General features: G+C 36.6%; 1 protein-coding gene across 11 annotated transcripts in view; it reads left to right on the top strand.

The window, feature by feature from the left end:
• OCIAD1 (OCIA domain containing 1) overlaps positions 1-17,677 on the top strand; it is a 30,904-nt gene extending 13,227 nt beyond the window's left edge. For 4 of the 11 annotated variants that reach the window (XM_030800888.1, XM_003258436.3, XM_030800890.1 and 1 more), the window contains exons 5-8: positions 4,807-4,854; positions 6,351-6,486; positions 8,198-8,412; positions 17,151-17,677. In XM_030800888.1, the coding sequence (XP_030656748.1) occupies positions 4,807-4,854; positions 6,351-6,486; positions 8,198-8,384 (371 nt within the window). In that variant the 3' untranslated portion in view covers positions 8,385-8,412; positions 17,151-17,677. Of the gene's footprint in view, positions 1-4,806; positions 4,855-6,350; positions 6,487-8,197; positions 8,413-13,589; positions 13,743-17,150 lie in introns of all 11 variants that reach the window. The other 7 variants (XM_012499769.2, XM_030800886.1, XM_003258431.4 and 4 more) reach the window with 3 other exon arrangements.
• The last annotated feature ends 412 nt before the right edge of the window (positions 17,678-18,089 follow it).

The following is an 18,089-nucleotide window of genomic DNA, read 5'->3' as shown; positions in this document are numbered from 1 at the left end:
AAAACTCCATTAAATAGCTGAAGTAGAGCCAGGATAAATTATAATTTGGATTAGGTTATGAAGAGGAGAAAGTTTTTTAGAGATTTTGGGTTTAGCTGCAGTTGAAGACTTTGGGCTACTTGAGGGTATGGTAGAAGTGATATTGGGAGGCCAAGTCGGGTGCATCACAAGGTTAGGAAATCGAGACCATCCTGGCCAACATGATGAAACCCCATCTCTACTAAAAATACAAAAAAATTAGCCGGGCATGGTCGCATGTGCCTGTAGTCCCAGCTACTCAGGAGGCTGAGGCAGGAGAATCGCTTGAACCCAGGAGGCGGAGGCTGCAGTGAGCCGAGATGGCGCCACTGCACTCCAGCCTGGGCAACAGAGCGAGACTGTCTCAAAAAAAAAGTAAAAATTGGGAGAGACTTTAAGAAAAGAATTCAGAATCCACCAAGACATTTTGCATTTAATCAAAATCCCTGACATTTTGTACAGTGGTCCTTTTGTCTGTGTGGATTGGTTCCAGGACCCTCCAGAGGATACCAAAATCCACAAAAGCTTAAGTCTCTGATACAAAATGGCCTAGTAAAGTTTACATGCATATCTGCCTGTATACTTTAAATCATCTCTAGATTACTTATGATACCTAAGACTATGTAAACACTATGTAAACAGTTGTTATACTGTATTGTTCAGGGAATAATGACAAGGTAAAAGTCTGTACATGTTTAGTATAGATACAGTTTTTTTTTTCCTGAATATTTTCCATCCGCAGTTGGTTGCAGAACGCGTGCATATGGAGGGCTTCCTGTATCCCCTTTCATCCACAGTGTGTCATACTCCACTTGGTCTTAGATGTTCCCTCTGTTTCTTCCTGATCTGCCAAAACCATTTAAACATGCTCAGGTCTCCTCTAACTTGAGAACATTAAAAAGAAAAAAAATCCTCCCTCATTTGTTTTTCCAGCTACTCCCAACTGCCTCATATTTGAAGCCAGAGCCAGACTTCATGAATGAGCACTTCACTTTTTACTTCGTTTAACCCATTGCAGTCAGTGTGAGACTATCCATATATTCCATCATTTATTGGAACTTTTCAAAAGTTCAAAAACAAACTTTTCAAAAACAACCAACCTGTTTGTTGCTTAAATATGATGGACAGTTTTTGTTCTTGACCAACGTTATATAACTTTAACCAGTTTTTTTTGAAATAGTCTATTCTCTTGGCTTCCATGATGGCATATTCCTAAGATTTTTCTCCTACCTCACGCGATTCCTCTGTTGTTTCATGTTTTTTGAGTGTCTGATATGTACTATACATTGTTATATAGTACTAAACAACAAAAATTCATGACCTCTTGGTGCTTACATTCTTGTATGGGTTTTTTTGTTTAGTTGTTTTGGAAATGTTGGTGTTACTATATTCTGGATATAATATATAATATGGATGGCTCTTCTATAGGCTCCTCAAACAGAACTCATTGTTTTCCACAAAACCAATTCCTCCTTTCCCTTCATGACTGAGTGGCATTAGTACTATCGAGGAAACTGGGACATTATCCTTCACATCTATCCCTTACCTGCCTTGTCCAGTTAATGTCTTTTAGCTCTTAAATGTCTTTATTAACTATCTACCTCCATCTGTACTGCCAGTATAATTAACACAACCATATGTTACAAAGAGTATTGCATTAACCTTCAACAAATCTGTTTGCTTGCATTCTTGCTATTTCTCCTTAGGAAAATAAGCTATTTCTAGCACCTGACAGAGGACATACATAGTGCACATAGTACTCAAATATTTGAGGGGATGAATAGCAACCACGACACTATTATCTTTGTCTTAACTCTCTCTCTAGGCTGTAAATTCCATGAGAGTAAAGAGTGTGTCCTGTTTCCTGTTAATATCCAGTATTTAGTGCCTTTATGTTGTAAGTGGTCTATAATAGTTGGTGACAGTATGAAGGAACAACTTTTTAATGTAAAAATAGAGATGTTCTTACCGTCTTCCTTCTTCTGTTGTCATCCCAGTTCTTATAAATGAAGGAACTGAGGCTAAAGGCACAGATTCGTTGTCTGTTTTTGTACTTTAATTACATGAAATCATACACTGAAATATTCTTTTTATGTAAGTTCTTTCAACATGGTGAGATTTATCCAGTAGCATGCTGGAACTGGTTTGTACTGGCTCCTGAGAATTGGTTGTTAAATTTTCGGGAACTTCGGCAAGCTGGTTTTGAAAGTGTTGGTAGTTGGCTGGGTACAGTGGCTCATGCTGGTAATTCCAGCACTTTGGGAGGCCAAGGCAGGCGGATCATGAGGTCAGGTGATCGAGACCATCCTGGCCAACATGGTGAAACCTTGTCTCTACTAAAAATACAAAAAATTAGCTGGGCATGGTGGTGTGCACCTGTAGTCTCAGCTACTTGGGAGGCTGAGGCAGGAGAATCGCTTGAACCTAGGAGGCGAAGGTTGCAGTGAGCCGAGATGGCGCCACTGCACTCCAGCCTGGTGACAGAGCGAGACTCGTCTCAAAAACAAAAACAAAAACAAAAAAAAACGTAGCTTTACACCATGGAAACTGACAGACATTAAAATTAGAGCTTTTTATAGGGAGTGCTGGTTTACCAGCACATCGTTGCACTTAACCACATTGTTGCATGTAGTTGCCATATAGTTTTCCTTTGTGTGAATACACCAGTTTATCTATCTGAACTGTGCATTGATAATTGGTAGTTTTCAGTTTTCACTGTTACAATTAGTTTTGCCAAGAATATGGTACCTTTTGATAGACATTTTGCTGGGTCATAGATTTTGTATATATTTATTTAGCTTTAGTAGATATTACCAAACTGTTTAGACCAATGTATACCCCTACATTCTCACCAACATTAGCTATTTTTATGTCTTTTATGTTTTAGCCATTGTGGTAAATGAACACTAATATGGATTGCATTGTGGCTTGAATTTGTATTTCCCTGTAACCAATGAAGTTGAAGACCTTTTCATTTGTTTATACTTCATTTCAGCATATCTTTTTCTGTGAAGTATCCGTTTAAGTCTGTTAACCATTTTTCTGTTGTATTGTCTTTTTTCCTATTGGTTTTGTGAGATTTCTCTGTATATTTTGGAAGTGAGTCTTTTGTCAGATATAGATATGGTGATTATTTTTTCCCCACTCTGTTTAACTGTAGTTTTCAGTGTTAATAGAGTCTAATTTATCAGGTTTCTTCTTTCTAATAAGTGCTTTTTGTTGACTCTTTAAGATCTTCGTCTACTCGACACAAAGATGGTCTTATGCTTTCTTCTGTAAATTTTTTTATTTTTATTTTATTATTATTATACTTTAAGTTTTAGGGTACATGTGAACAATGTGCACGTTTGTTACATATGTATACATGTGCCATGTTGGTGTGCTGCACCCATTAACTCATCATTTAGCATTAGGTATATCTCCAAATGCTATCCCTCCCTCCTCCCCCCACCCCACAACAGTCCCCAGAGTGTGATGTTCCCCTTCCTGTGTCCATGTGTTCTCATTGTTCAGTTCCCACCTATGAGTGAGAACATGCGGTATTTGGTTTTTTGTCCTTGCGATAGTTTGCTGAGAATGATGGTTTCCAGTTTCATCCATGTCCCTACAAAGGACATGAATTCATCGTTTTTTATGGCTGCATAGTATTCCATGGTGTATATGTGCCACATTTTCTTAATCCAGTCTATCGTTGTTGGACATTTGGGTTGGTTCCAAGTCTTTGCTATTGTGAATAGTGCCGCAATAAACATACATGTGCATGTGTCTTTATAGCAGCATGATTTATAATCCTTTGGGTATATACCCAGTAATGGGATTGCTGGGTCAAATGGTATTTCTAGTTCTAGATCCCTGAGGAATCGCCACACTGACTTCCACAATGGTTGAACTAGTTTACAGTCCCACCAAGTTCTGTAAAATTTTTTAAAAGAATCTTTCATATTTAACTTTTTAAGCCATCTGGATTATTGTTTGATGTAGGATCAAGGCACATTTTCCCCTGTTAACGGATATTAACTGACCCAGCACTATATTTGAAAACACTATGCTGCAGTGTTGTCTTTGTCATAAATCAAGTGTGCAGGTGTGGATCTGTTTCTGGACTCTTAGTTTTGGTCAGTTTACCTATTCTTGTACTTAATACCAGACTGTCTTAATTACTACAGCTTTATCATGTAGATTTTGCTATCTGGTGGTAGTCAGTTCTATAATACGATTCTTCAGTGTTACCTTGGCCCTTTGTGTTCCACGTGACTCTTAGAATAAGCTTTTCAATTTTTGTAAAACTTTGATTTTAATTGGGATTGCATTGTATTTATAGGTGAAGTTATGGAGAATTGCCATCTTTAGAATATTGAGTCTTTCAATTCTCAGTAAGTTTTATAACTTTCAGTGTAGAGATCTTTCATATCTTTCATTAGATTTGTTCCTGGGTTTTGAGCGTTTTTTTTGTTGCTCTAATTAATTCTGTCTTCTAAAAAATGTTTGTTTTTTCATTTGTTGTTGATATAAACAGTTTTTCTTATACACACACATATATATTTGGTCTATTGACCTTACATCAAGTGATCTTTCTAAATTTACCTGTTCTAATACTTTGTAGAGTCTTTTGGATTTTCGTCATATTTCTCTTGATACTGAATTCATTTGCTTTTCCCTATTAAACAGTCTAGGGTTCTCTAGGATCATGGAAGGAGCTAATGTTGTAAGATTATATTTAAAGATAGCCTTTACTGATTTTTCTTCCTCTAACAGTGTTACTCAGAAATACTTAACTCTTTTCTTTAGGAATACTTTCAAGTCATCCCAAATATGGTTCCATCCCTAAACTTATATGTAAGTATGAACAACATTGTAGTTTTCATAGCTTTTTAAAACTTAAATAAAATTATTTTTATCAAATATTTTATCATGTCTTACTCATATTAGTTATGTGGTTACATGCTCTGATAAATCAGTTTGTTAAAGCATTTCATAAAGTGGATTACTTGGATATTTTATTGTTAGCATAAAAAATCATTAGTTGAAATAGGCATTTTTTGTGTCTTTAGAATGTAATAGAACTATTAATTTAAAATTATTTTGTAAGGATAAAGTATTTGAAAATAAATTTTTGGTCTATGGGGAAAGAAAGTTGTGCAGATATTCTGATTAATCAAAATAAAGTATATTTAAAATTAAGCTTAATTTTTAAAAGAAATCTCTCTAATTTACATTTTAAAATGTAAATAAGCATAACTTATTTACACATTGCAATATAGTTAATAGAAAAAGAAGCTACATTGCCCATCAATGATAGACTGGATTAAGAAAATGTGGCACATACACACCATGGAATACTATGCAGCCATAAAAAAGGATGAGTTCATGTCCTCTGTAGGGACATAGATGAAGCTGGAAGCCATCATTCTCAGCAAACTATCACAAGGACAGAAAACCGAACACCGCATGTTCTCACTCATAGGTGGGAATTGAACAATGAGAATACTTGGACACAGGAAGGGGAACATCACACTCCAGGGCCTGTTGTGGGGTCGGGGGAGTGGGGAGGGACAGCATTAGGAGATATACCTAATGTAAATGACAAGTTAATGGGTGAGCACACCAACATGGCACATGTATACATATGTAACAAACCTGCACATTATGCACATGTACCCTAGAACTTAAAGTATAATAAATAAATAAATAAATAAATAAGTAAGTAAAAGAAAAAGAAGCTACATTGCTCTTCAAAAGAAGGACCTGAGGCTTTTCATGAGTCTTTCAGGTTAGCCTTTCTTTTGTATTGGAAACTCATGTGATGCAGTAAGTGCCACGTTTAGGTTATGGTTCATAATTTATTACTTTAAGGGATTTGTTGCACCTAATTTTATTTTAAAACAATCTTGTGAAAATGGCTGTGCATATGATATTCTGTTTTATAGGAAAATAATGGCCTAAATCCTTGTGATCTAGTTCTGTTTATTTAGAACTAGAAATAAATAAATGTTTTGATGCTTTTATTCCTTATCCATTCCTCTTCCCATTATACCTTTACTAAATCTTTCCTGTATATATTATAAAGTAATTAGTATACTGTAATTGATTTATTTATAACAACTTTATTTTGGCGCACTTTTTTTTGGAAACTGAATTATATCCATAGACTCCGTCTATGAACTGTGATCTGATTTAATTTTGATTTCTTCTACCATTATTTCAGGAAATCTCAGTCTTTGTAAACCAAAGACTTATTTAGAATCACACTTTAAAACAAATTTTTCTTTTAGAAAATAGTTTTGTCTGAAAGGCACATTCAGTTACGCTTTTTGTTTGATTTTACAAATAAGTTGCTTGTATCATGGGATACTTTGCTGGAAAACTTTCTTATGTGAAAACTTGCCAAGAGAAATTCAAGAAACTTGAAAACTCCCCCCTTGGAGAAGCTTTACGATCAGGACAAGCACGACGATCTTCACCACCTGGGTAGGCCAGATTCTGATCTTTACCTAAGATTTTTAATTTTTAAGAAACAACTAGATGTTGCTGTAACTCATGGCTTAAAAACATTGTCTGAAGGACCACTGGATACTTGCCATTTGCTGTAGGCTAAAAGTAATTTGCTTCAAAAATTGGAGCAAGACTTGCCACCATTTATTTATTTATGAATGAATGATGGGGCCTCCCTCTGTTGCACAGGCTGGATTACAATGGCATGATCCTAGCTCACTGTAGCCTCAAACTCCTGGGTTCACAAGGCCCTGCTGCCTCAAGCTCCCTGAGTAGCTAGGAATACGGGCATCAGCCACTGCACCCAGCTAATTAAAAAAAAATTGTTTTTATGGAGATGGGGGTCTCACTATGTTGCCCAGGCTGATGTTGAACTAGTGGGCTCAATCGATCCTCCTGCTTCGGCTTCCCAAATTGTTGAGATTACAGGTGTGAGCCACTGTGCCTGGTTCTTCATTTCTGTTTTGTTTTGTTTTGAGACAGAGTTTCACTCTGGCTCCCAGGCTGGGAGTACAGTGGCGTGATCTCAGCTCACTGAGACCTCTGCCTCCTGGGCTCTAGTGATCCTTCTCCCTCAGCCCTTGGAGTAGCTGAGACCACAGTCGTACACCACCACGCCTAGCTAATTTTTTGTATTTTTTGAAGAGACAGGGTTTTACTGTGTTTCCCAGGCTGGTCTCAAACTCCTGAGCTCAAGCGATCTGCCCCACTTGGCCTCCCAAAGTGCTGGGATTACAGGCGTGAGCCACTGCATCTGGCCTTCGTTGTTTTAAATATAGAGTTGTGTCCTATTGGGAGTACATGTTCTAGAATAAAGGATTTTATCTTGATTCAATTTGGCAAACCTTTGGTTACTATAGTTTGGACTTTTCTTTTGAATTCCTAAATCTTATCAATCCCATCTCTTAACAGATTTCAACTTTTCATTTTAATGCTTCTTAAACAGATAGGTAAGCGATGTAATCCCCATGAGAGAATTTGTATCTGCTTTAGCAAATTATTGTTTATATAGATTCTTAGCTGTGATATTACCTTCTCAATTGACATGGGAAACGGGCATGGTTATTGAAATTAGACCTGATTTAAAGTGCTTTTTCTTTCCAAGAACTTTCAAACATATTAAAATTATCTTGAAAGGCTGGGTATACATTTCCTATTTTTCTATACTGACAGTGACTGCTTTTAAGATGTATAAGTGGGTCAGGACTTTTTAAAAGTGTTTTGTTGGCAGAAAGAAACAGACCTCATTTTACTGTTTATAAATAACTGTGTTAAAAATTATTTCGAGGCCAGACGTGGTGGCTCATGCTAGTAATCCCAGCACTTTGGGAAGCCGAGGCAGGAGGGTTGCTTGAGCCCAGTAGTTTGAGACCAGCCAGGACAATATAGTGAGACCTCATCTCTACAAAAAACCAAGTGGTGGTGCATGCCTGTAGTCCCAGCTACTTGGGAAGCTGAGGGGTAGGAGGGTTGCTTGAGCCTAGGAAGTGGAGATTGCAATAAGCCAAGACTGTGCCACTGCACTGTAGCCTGGGTGACAGAGTGAGACCCTGTCTCAAAAAAATAAAAAAAATTATATGTATATATAATTTTGGAAATAAGATATATGAAAGAAGTTATTTTAACACTTCTTTAAGATACAGGCAATGACTCATAGTTCTTACTACAATATGATTTTCATTTACAGGCACTATTATCCAAAGTCAAAATATGACTCAAATGTGAGTGGTCAATCATCTTCTGTGACATCCCCAGCAGCAGACAACATAGAAATGCTTCCTCATTATGAGCCAATTCCATTCAGTTCTTCTATGAATGAATCTGCTCCCACTGGTATTACTGATCATATTGTCCAAGGTAGAAACTTCTCTTGAAATGAATTTCAACATTTTATGGTCCAACGTATGTATAAACTTTATTTGATGACCTTTTCTGCTGGATATCACCTGTGTGTTCTACCATCAATCATCAACCTAAACTCAGCATGTTTGTTCATTTGTTTCTTCATTCATTCAACTTTTCTTGAGGACCAGTAGGTGTCAAGGACTCTCCTAGACGTGGAAGAAGATGAGTAACACTTGGTTCTTGTCCCTGAAAAACTCTCAGTCTGTTAGAAGATATAGAAATACAAGGATAAATTACTAGTATGTCCCAGTAATTGAAAATACTAAGGCAAGCTTAGTGGAATAGTGAAGAAGAAATGATAAATCGTGTCTCAGGAAGTAGAGGCTCCAGGAAAGGTATAAAAAGGTTACATTTGATAGGCTGGGTTTTAAAGGCTTTCAACTTCCTTGTCTGTAATACAAGAAAGAACTGTCGTCAAGTGAGAAAATCCATGTGAAAATGCTTTGTGAAGTTTGTAAATAGTAGCTTTGAAGATCACACATGTAAGTGCAACAACATCAATTTTGTATTAAGGCTTGGATTTGAATCATGATTGACATTTGATAGCTATGTGACCTTGTAATACTACTACTACATTATAATAATGTAGTAATATTATTATAACTACTTTATGATCCATTCAGTTTCTTGATCAGTTGAATGGAGATGATAATACCTCTCTTAATGAACTGTTGGAATTAGATGAAATAATCAGAGGCAATGCCTGGCAAATAATAGACTCAAAAAACATTAGTTTCTTTCCTTCAGTCTAGTCGGCAGTGAAAGACGAGGAATTAGAAACGGGAAATACAGGTCTATAATTCTTTATCTAAAATCCTGAAATTCAAAAAGGTTTAAGCCAAGTTTTTTTTTTTGTTGTTTGTTTTTTTTGAGACGGAGTCTTGCTCCGTCGCCCAGGCTGGAGTGCAGTGGTGCGATCTCGGCAACCTCCGGCCCCCATCTTCACGCTATTCTCCTGCCTCAGCCTCCTGAGTAGCTGGGACTACAGGTGCCCGCCACCACGCTCGGCTAATTTTTTGTATTTTTAGTAGAGATGGGGTTTCACCGTGTTAGCCAGGATGGTCTTGATCTCCTGACCTCGTGATCTGCCCGCCTCGGCCTCCCAAAGTGCTGGGATTACAGGTGTGAGCCACTGCCCCTGGCCTGTTTTTGTTTTTTAATAATTAAACTGGTAATAAAATCTGACCTGAATTCATTTAGCAGAATACCCTGACCTAAATTCACATAAGTTATATAAACGTAGACTTTATTTACTTTGCCAGATAAGATTTTTCCTTTATTTCATTATAGAAATATTAATGTGTTTGCTTACTCATTCCTGTCCTAAACCTCTGAATGGATGGATATTAAGTAATATAAGGGATATTTACTGTAGTATTTTTCTAAAATCTCAGAAACTCTGAATAGTGAAACATATCTGACCCCAAGTTTTGGATGAGGGATTATGGACCTTTGTAGAGTATACTCTTTAAATTTTAAAAGATTAGAGGGAAAGAAGTTAAAGGGAGGGGAGGGTATACAGTGGAAAGGGAGAAGTTGATTATAGGTCAGAGAAGGTTCTAGAGAATGCAGAAGGGGGTTCTAGGTAGGTCAGTGTAGCTGCTAGCCACATGTGACTTTAAATTAATTAAAATTAAATGAAATTTAAAATTCAATTTCTCAATTGCTTTGATAGCATTTCACTTGCTCAATAGTCACATGTGCTAGTGGCTACCATGTTAGTGCCAATATAGAACATTTTCATCACTGCAGAAAGTTATGCTGGACAGCACTACTTAAGAGCAAAAGTTGGGGGCAAAGTGGTGAGTATTAGCCTTGTATAAAGGAAGAGACAGGAAAGAATGGAAGTTCAGATGATTGAAGAGTTTGGATGAAAGTTATTGAGAGCTTCTTAATCCTCAACTCTGATTTTTTATTTTTTTCTTTAATGGTTGGAAGCAAAGGCATCGAAATAGTCAGAAAAGGAAGGAAGGGAATGGGCAGATTAGGAGAGAATGGCTAAAGTCACTATCTTACCTCCAAAGGCAGCTGTCCTTGTTCCTCACTATGTCTCATTTAACCAGTCTGAAGTTCAAATCCATTCTTCTTGTACAGTAGTCCCCCCTTATCCATGGGGGATAAGTTCGAAGACCCCTGTGGATGCCTGAAACCTCAGATATTACCGAGTCCTGTATGTTCTATGTTTTTTTGATCTAGATGGCTACTAAATTACTAACAGGCATGTAGCGTAGACAGTGTGGATATGCTTGACAAAGGGATGATTCAAGTCCTCGATGGACCGGAGCAGAACCTCAAAAAATTTTATCACACTACTCAGAAGAGGGTGTAATTTAAAACTTATGAATTGTTTATTTCTGGAATGTTCCATTTAATATTTTCAGACCATGGTTGACTGCAGGTAACTGAAACCCTGGAAAGCGAAACCACAGATAAGGGGGCACTACTGTATTCTAGACATGCACTAACTCTTTCCTTGTAATGACTTGCATCCTCCGCACCATTTGCATTAGGAAATTTCTGTTATGTAGTTTCTTTTCCATACAAAAGCCAACAAACAAAAAGCTCTTTGGTGTCTACCCACAGACTACTTAGCAAGGCCATGTCTTAATATTATTTTATGCCTTCCACAGCAGCCATCCATCCATCCACTGCTCTGCCTTCTGACCCCCTTCTCTAAATCAAAGTGGCTACTTTTTACCGCTCTCCACATGGGCCAGCAGTGGCCTGCTTTTGCGTTGCCCCAGATGCTGTCCTCCCCTACCAGGGCATCTTATTCTTTGGTTTAAGTCCTACTTTAGTTCTGCTTGCTTTTACCAGGAATTCAGAGAGTTATTAATCTTTTAAAATAGCAAGCACTCCTTCATAGCTGTTAGGAGACTTAGAGTTTATTACAGTTAGATTTAAATCAGTGCCACTTTACATTTTTTTATTCCTTCCAGTTCTTTATAACCTTCCCAAAATAGTAAAATCATGTTCTCTCCACAGTGTGGGAAATTCTCCCCAGTCTTCTTCTGTCTGATTTATATTTTTATTATTTGTTCCAGAATTTTATAATGGTAAAATATTTTTTATAAGAAAAAGTATTAGACCTGGAAGGAACTTCAGAGATCATCTACTCAAACTACCATATTTCACAATTGAGAAAACCAGGATTCAAAGAAGCTTAGTGATTTGCCCAAGGACATTTCCTAATTGTCAGCAGAGTGGGGTTAAGAACCCAAGTTTCCTGAAGTACACACGATTTCCTTCAGAATTTTTAATATAACATATATGGTGAAGGGAAATGAGTTCAGTAATTACTTACTACTAATGAAATGCAAAGTGTTTTAATCCCAATATAAGGTTATAATATTTTTCTTTACATTCTTTTTTTAGTAAGAAAAATTTAGTTTTGAACCATCATATAATACTAGAAGTAATTAGGAGAAATTTAAATCCTCTTTGCTTTATATCAGTACAGTATATATTTATTTAGCAGAATAAATGTTTATGGTTGAAAACGGCTGGGTGCAGTGGCTCATGCCTGTAATCCCAGCACTTTGGGAGGCCGAGGCGGGTGGATCACCTGAGGTCAGAGTTCAAGACCAGCCTGACCAATATGGCGAAACCCTGTCTCTACTAAAAATACAAAATTAGCTGGGCATAGTGGCTCATGCCTGTAATCCCAGCTACTCGGGAGGCTCAGGCAGGACAATCACTGGAACCTAGCAGGCGGAGGTTTCGGTGAATCGAGATTGCGCCACTGTGCTCCAGCCTGGGTAACAGAGTGAGACTCTGTCTCAAAAAAAAAAAAAAAAAAAAGTTTATGGTTGAAAACATTATTTAATGTATAGTTATGTTGCTTAGAAAATTCTAATTATTCACTGGGATCTTACCTTTGAGTTCTAAATAAGTATCACAAAAACAATTTTTAAAAAAATTAATATTAAAATTATATACCCAATTTGTATGTCTCATTGAAAACATCTTTGAAAAATAGTACTTTTGGTGTGGTATGTGGTAGGTAAGACTTTGTAAGTTAAATAGTTGTTCACTGAATGTTAGCATCTTTTTTTTTAATGTTCATATGGCCTTTTTTGCTGTTTATAAATTTTATAAACTATGTTCACTATTTGATCCTGTCAACCAATATTAGGAGTAACCACTGCATTATATTTACATTTGACTCTGTGATAATATGTAATATTCACATTTTGACTCTCTTTGGGAGAAATAAAGAATAAATGTTAGTTCCCAGGCCAAAATAACAGTTGATACTTTCTTCTGCATCAACATTGCATCTGTTAGACTGGAATGAAAACAACACATATTCGAATGATTAAAGGCTATGTTTTATACTTTTCAAGTAATTATTTTCAACTTTTTTTTCTTTTTTTTGAGACAGAGTTTTGCTCTTGTTGCCCAGGCTGGAGTGCAATGGCGCGATCTCAGCTCACTGCAACCTCCGCCTCCCGGGTTCAAGCGATTCTGCCTCAGCCTCCTTAGTAGCTAGGATTACAGGTGTGTGCCACCACGCCCAACTAATTTTGTGTTTTTAGTAGAGATGAGGTTTCTTGTTGGCCAGGCTGGTCTCGAACTCCTGACCTCAGGTGATCTGCCTGCCTCGGCCTCCCAAAGTGCTGGGATTATAGGCGTGAGCCATTGTGCCTGGCCTATTTTCAGTATTTTTGTTTAAATTTCATTAAATGGTAAAATAAATGATTTTTGAAAATAGCTGGAGTTGTTTTCATAGAGTCTGTGGTTATAGGACTATTTAACTATATATTGAGTAAAATCTATACCACGTCAAGTTTTATTCAGTTGTCACTAGTAGAATATATTTCTCTTAATTCTGTATACAGTATGAGTAACTCCAGTTTAAAACACTGGTATTTTAATGAGTTTAAATTGTACTGTTATATATTATGATACATATTTTTCTTCTGGCTGTGGTTTAGTTTGGAAAATTTTTTGATGTCCATTTTAATTTTTAGAAATAAAAGCTTAAAAATATAGGCAGAAGTAGATTTCAGTTTGATAATTATCTTGGTGAAAGTATAGTACCTGTGAAATGGTGGTAATAATTTGATTCTTTATTCTATTTTGATTGTAGGTAAGGAGCATTTGTAAAATTTAGTTGCTTTAGAGTTATACAAATCCTTTTATTACCATTTATTAACTGTTTGTTGTTTTAGGACCTGATCCCAACCTTGAAGAAAGTCCTAAAAGAAAAAATATTACATATGAGGAATTAAGGAATAAGAACAGAGAGTCATATGAAGTATCTTTAACACAAAAGACTGACCCCTCAGTCAGGCCTATGCATGAAAGAGTGCCAAAAAAAGAAGGTATGATAGTTTAGTCTGAATCACTTTACTGTTTAGGTGGAAACTAAAACATTACTTTAAAACAATACTATAAAAAATTAATTAATATGCGATTTAACTCTTCAAGCAATTAACCAAAGTAAAATATTTTTAAAATAGTACTTTACAGTTATCAGTTCTTTTTTTTTCTGAGACGGAGTCTTGCTCTGTCGCCAGGCTGGAGTGCAGTGGCACGATCTTGGTTCACTGCAGCCTCTGCCTCCTGGGTTCAAGCAATCCTCCTGCCTCAGCCTCCCAAATAGCTGTGACTACAGGCACCTGCCACCATGCCCAGCTAACTTTTTGTATTTTTAGTAGAGATGGGGTTTCACCATGTTGGCCAGGATGGTCTCGATCTTTTGACCTCGTGATCCGCCTGCCTCAGCCTCCCAGAGTGCTGGGATTACAGGCATGAGCCACCGTGTCCGGCCAATTCTTCCATTTTTAAGGTGCTCCGAAGGCCATTTTGTGTTAGAAAATAATGAAGTCAAAGCCAGGTGTGGTGTCTCATGCCTGAAATCCCAGCACTTTGGGAGGCCAAGGTGGGTGTATCACTTGAGGCCAGGAATTGGAGACCAGCATGGCCAACATGGTGAAACCCTGTCTGTACTAAAAATACAAAACTTAGCTGGGCATGGTGATGCATGCCTGTAATCCTAGCTACTCGGGAGGCTGAGGCAGGAGAACTGCATGAACTCAGGAGGCAGAGGTTGCAGTGAACCGACATCATGCCACTGCACTCCAGTTTGGATGATGGAGCGAGGCTCTGTCTCCAAAAAAAAAAGGAAGAAAATAGTGAAGTCCAAATAGTAAGTCTTAAGACAGCAAGATTTGTTTTGTAACGCAGGGTAGAGATTATATACTCATTTGACTGTTTTTCTCTTATAACAAATATCCTTGGAGATCTGATAGTCTTATTTTCCTAATGATACACCTATCGCATGAGTTGCTGTAGTGATCTGAGGTTGGCATTGCTCTGTAATACCACTTGTGGCCTAACCACAGAATGATTGAGTAATGAGATTGATTTTCTTGTATATTTGGGTTTTTCTTGTGTTTATTTTTTTGTTCTGTTTGTTTGTTTTTTTCTTTTTGAGATGGTTTTATTCTGTCACCCAGGCTGGAGTGCAGTGGTGTAATCATGGCTTACTGCAGCCTTGACCTCCTGGGTTCAAGCAGTCCTCCTACCTCAGCTTCCCGAGTAGCTGGGACTACAGTTGTATGCCACTATCCCTGGCTGTTAAAAAATTTTTTTGGTACAATGGGTTTTTCCCTATGTTGCCAAGGCTGGTCTCAAACTCCTGGGCTCAAGCAATCCTTTCACCTTGGTCTCCCAGAATGCTGGGATTATAGGTGGGAGCCACTGTGCCTGACCTTTCTTGTACATTTGTGAAATTAAAAGAGTTATATGCCAGCTTCTAAGGCATTTCTTAAAGAGGAAAAAAAAACAAAAACAAAAAACTTTTAAAAAAAATTGTGAATTTTTAAATCCTGATTTCTTTTAAGTCTTTTTGGAATAGCTATACATTAGCCAAAGTGAATTTTTTGATACAAGTTTACCTCTAAAGGAAGAGGACATTTGAATAGGGTTTTATAGCTATTTCAGTATAGGGTTTTACGATTTTCTCTTAAGGAATTTCAGAGTATGTGTCATTGTTTCAAGATTTTCTATTTACTACTTTAAAAATGAAAATAATAGGTCTTTGGTACCTTCTTGAAGGTCATATGCCACAAAGAATGCAAAAATACATGAAAGTCCTTAGTATTTGTTGTTGTGGTCATTTTTTAGAGCTAATTTTATTTTTAATCATTAGCGGCTGCTTCATTTGGAGTTCTGTTTTTATAACAATGATAGATAATATCTGTGTCATATTATTGATGTAAAAAAACTACCTTTGAAATAAGTTAGGGATGTACCATACTTTTGAATGTTTGTCATCAAACAACATTTAGCATAAACTATGCATCTAGTGGCCATTGCTCTGTAATATGTAAAGACTTGTTGGTACTTTGTTCTGCTAATTAATTTGAGGATTTAGATTGTAAGCTCTGTGAGGGCAGAAAGTAATATTTTTCTCATTTTTGTAATCTTTTCTATTATTGTCTGCATAGCATAGTACCTTACACTGTATCAGAAATTGAGTATTTTGGTTTAGGCTTCTATAGTAATAGAGGTTAAGAAAGGAAATTTGGTAGACCTTTAGCATTTGCTGGATTTTGACATTTTTTTATTTTTGACTGAAGTCTTCAAGTTCTGTTACATGACACAAAAATGTGAAATGATTTTTTCTTTTTTTGGTAAAAGCTGTTTTTTTGTGTGCTTTATATAATTTAAAGAAAAGACTTGTTATGAAATGGTTTCAGTGATATTCTAAAATATTGTTGAAATTAGTACAGGGTAGATTCACATGGTCAGAAAGTGTCACTTAAAGTTTTCACCTTTAGCTTATGTGGTTGATATTTATCTAATTAGAAATTAAGACTCAGAAATTTTAAAAATTCCAGCACGTATTCTATTAGCTGCCAGAGCAATGTCACCACACATCCTGTAGCTTCTAGAAAACCATGTAACATATACTCATGAGGGAATGAGAGCAAGGGGAAAAGGCAAATTGTGAAGGATAAGGATATATAATGTCTTAGTATAATAATGTAATAATTTTGACTTCATGTATTCCCTGAAAAGGGTCCACACTGTGATAACTGCTGCTTTATATTGTTATGATTACTCACAGACAGAGGCTATGTGGAAGAGAAGCAAAAAAGTAAAGGAGTAGAATAGACAGCGGAGCATGTTTCAAAATGTAAAATGTAGAGTACCTGTGAAATGTAGTAGTATTTTCTTCTTATAGTAGTATTTACAGCCCTGAGAGAGAAGATTGAATTAATTACAACTTGAACACTTGACCATTTCTACTGCTGTATTTTTTGTGAAAAACGAAAATTCAAATGTTTGTTTTATTATTTCCCACTAATTTTTTTTTTTTTTCTATATGGCTTAATATGTGCCACACTTACTTAGGTAGTATGGTAAAGATGTAAAGGTACCCAGGCTTTGGATCTAAACAGACCTGTACTCAAATCTCAGTTCTTCTTGTTAGGGCTTGTACCTTGGGCAAGTTACTAATCGGTTTTCTCACCATTAAAATGAGAATTGTGTTTAGAAGTTTGTTATGAGGACTAACTATTTATGTAAAATTCTGGATACAATGCATTTGTCCAACCCCAAGTTCACAAAAGTCTGGTCATCCCCTTTTTGTAATTATAATTTGACTCTCATGTGCTTTTATTCAAATGAGAGAGAAACATAACTTTTCATCATAGCAACAAACTTAATGTCTTTTACTTATTATTGCTTGGAGTCATCAATTATTTGTGCTTTTTTCCTAGTCAAAGTAAACAAATATGGAGATACTTGGGATGAGTGAAAAATTACATCATTGGACATGAAGGAATTTCAACATCCAGCTTCATCTAGGTGGTCATGATTACCTGCATGCTTTGAGCTCAGCAGCAGTCTTCATAAACACATTTAAAACAAGATCCTGGGTTTTTGTGGTTTGACTTCTATGGTGTTTTAAAAAAAACAGATTTTTAGTGTTAATACTGTGTAAATGTACTCACCTTTGGGATTCATTTGAATGAAGGTATTATACCATGATTGTATATAGTTTGTGAAATTGTTACCAGGGCAAAGATACTCTTAAGAAACCGTCAAGAGATTACAATGCCCTAGAATCAGCATATATGAAAATAAATGATATCTGCATGTTGAATTGGGGTGGATGGGGGGAGCAAGCAGAATTTTTAAGTGTGAAGCTTTGCATCAAGAAATTATTAAAAAGCTTTTCTTCTCCAGTATTTTCTGTATTTATCTTAATGTTTATGGCAAATAAAATGTAAAGGAACATGCAACAGCTTTCATCTTCTTTGATTTTATGGTTTTATTGTTTGTAATTTATTGATTTATTTTTAAGCTAGTTATAATCATGTAGGTATAGGAAATAAAGTCATCTATAATATTTAATAATATATGGCTGGAGGCAGTGGGCAGTGGTTCATGCCTGTAATCCCAGCACTTTGGGAGGCCTAAGTGGGAGGATTGCATGAGTCCAGGAGTTTGAGACCAGCCTGGGCAACAAAGTGAGACCCTGTCTTTACAAAAAAACAAAAATTAGCTGGCGATGGTGTCGTGTGCCTGTAGTCCTAGTTACTTAAGAGGCTGAGTTGGGAGGATCAGTTGAACCCAGTGGTTCTGGGTTGCAGTGAGCTGTGATCACACTCCAGCACTGTGCGACTGAGTGAGACCCTGTGTCTTAAAAAATAAAA

The sequence above is a fragment of the Nomascus leucogenys genome, chromosome 20 (assembly GCF_006542625.1).
Source record: "Nomascus leucogenys isolate Asia chromosome 20, Asia_NLE_v1, whole genome shotgun sequence".
NCBI lineage: Eukaryota > Metazoa > Chordata > Mammalia > Primates > Hylobatidae > Nomascus > Nomascus leucogenys.
The sequence above is the reverse complement of the archived record's forward strand: the minus strand, read 5'-3'. Positions and strand labels throughout refer to the sequence as shown.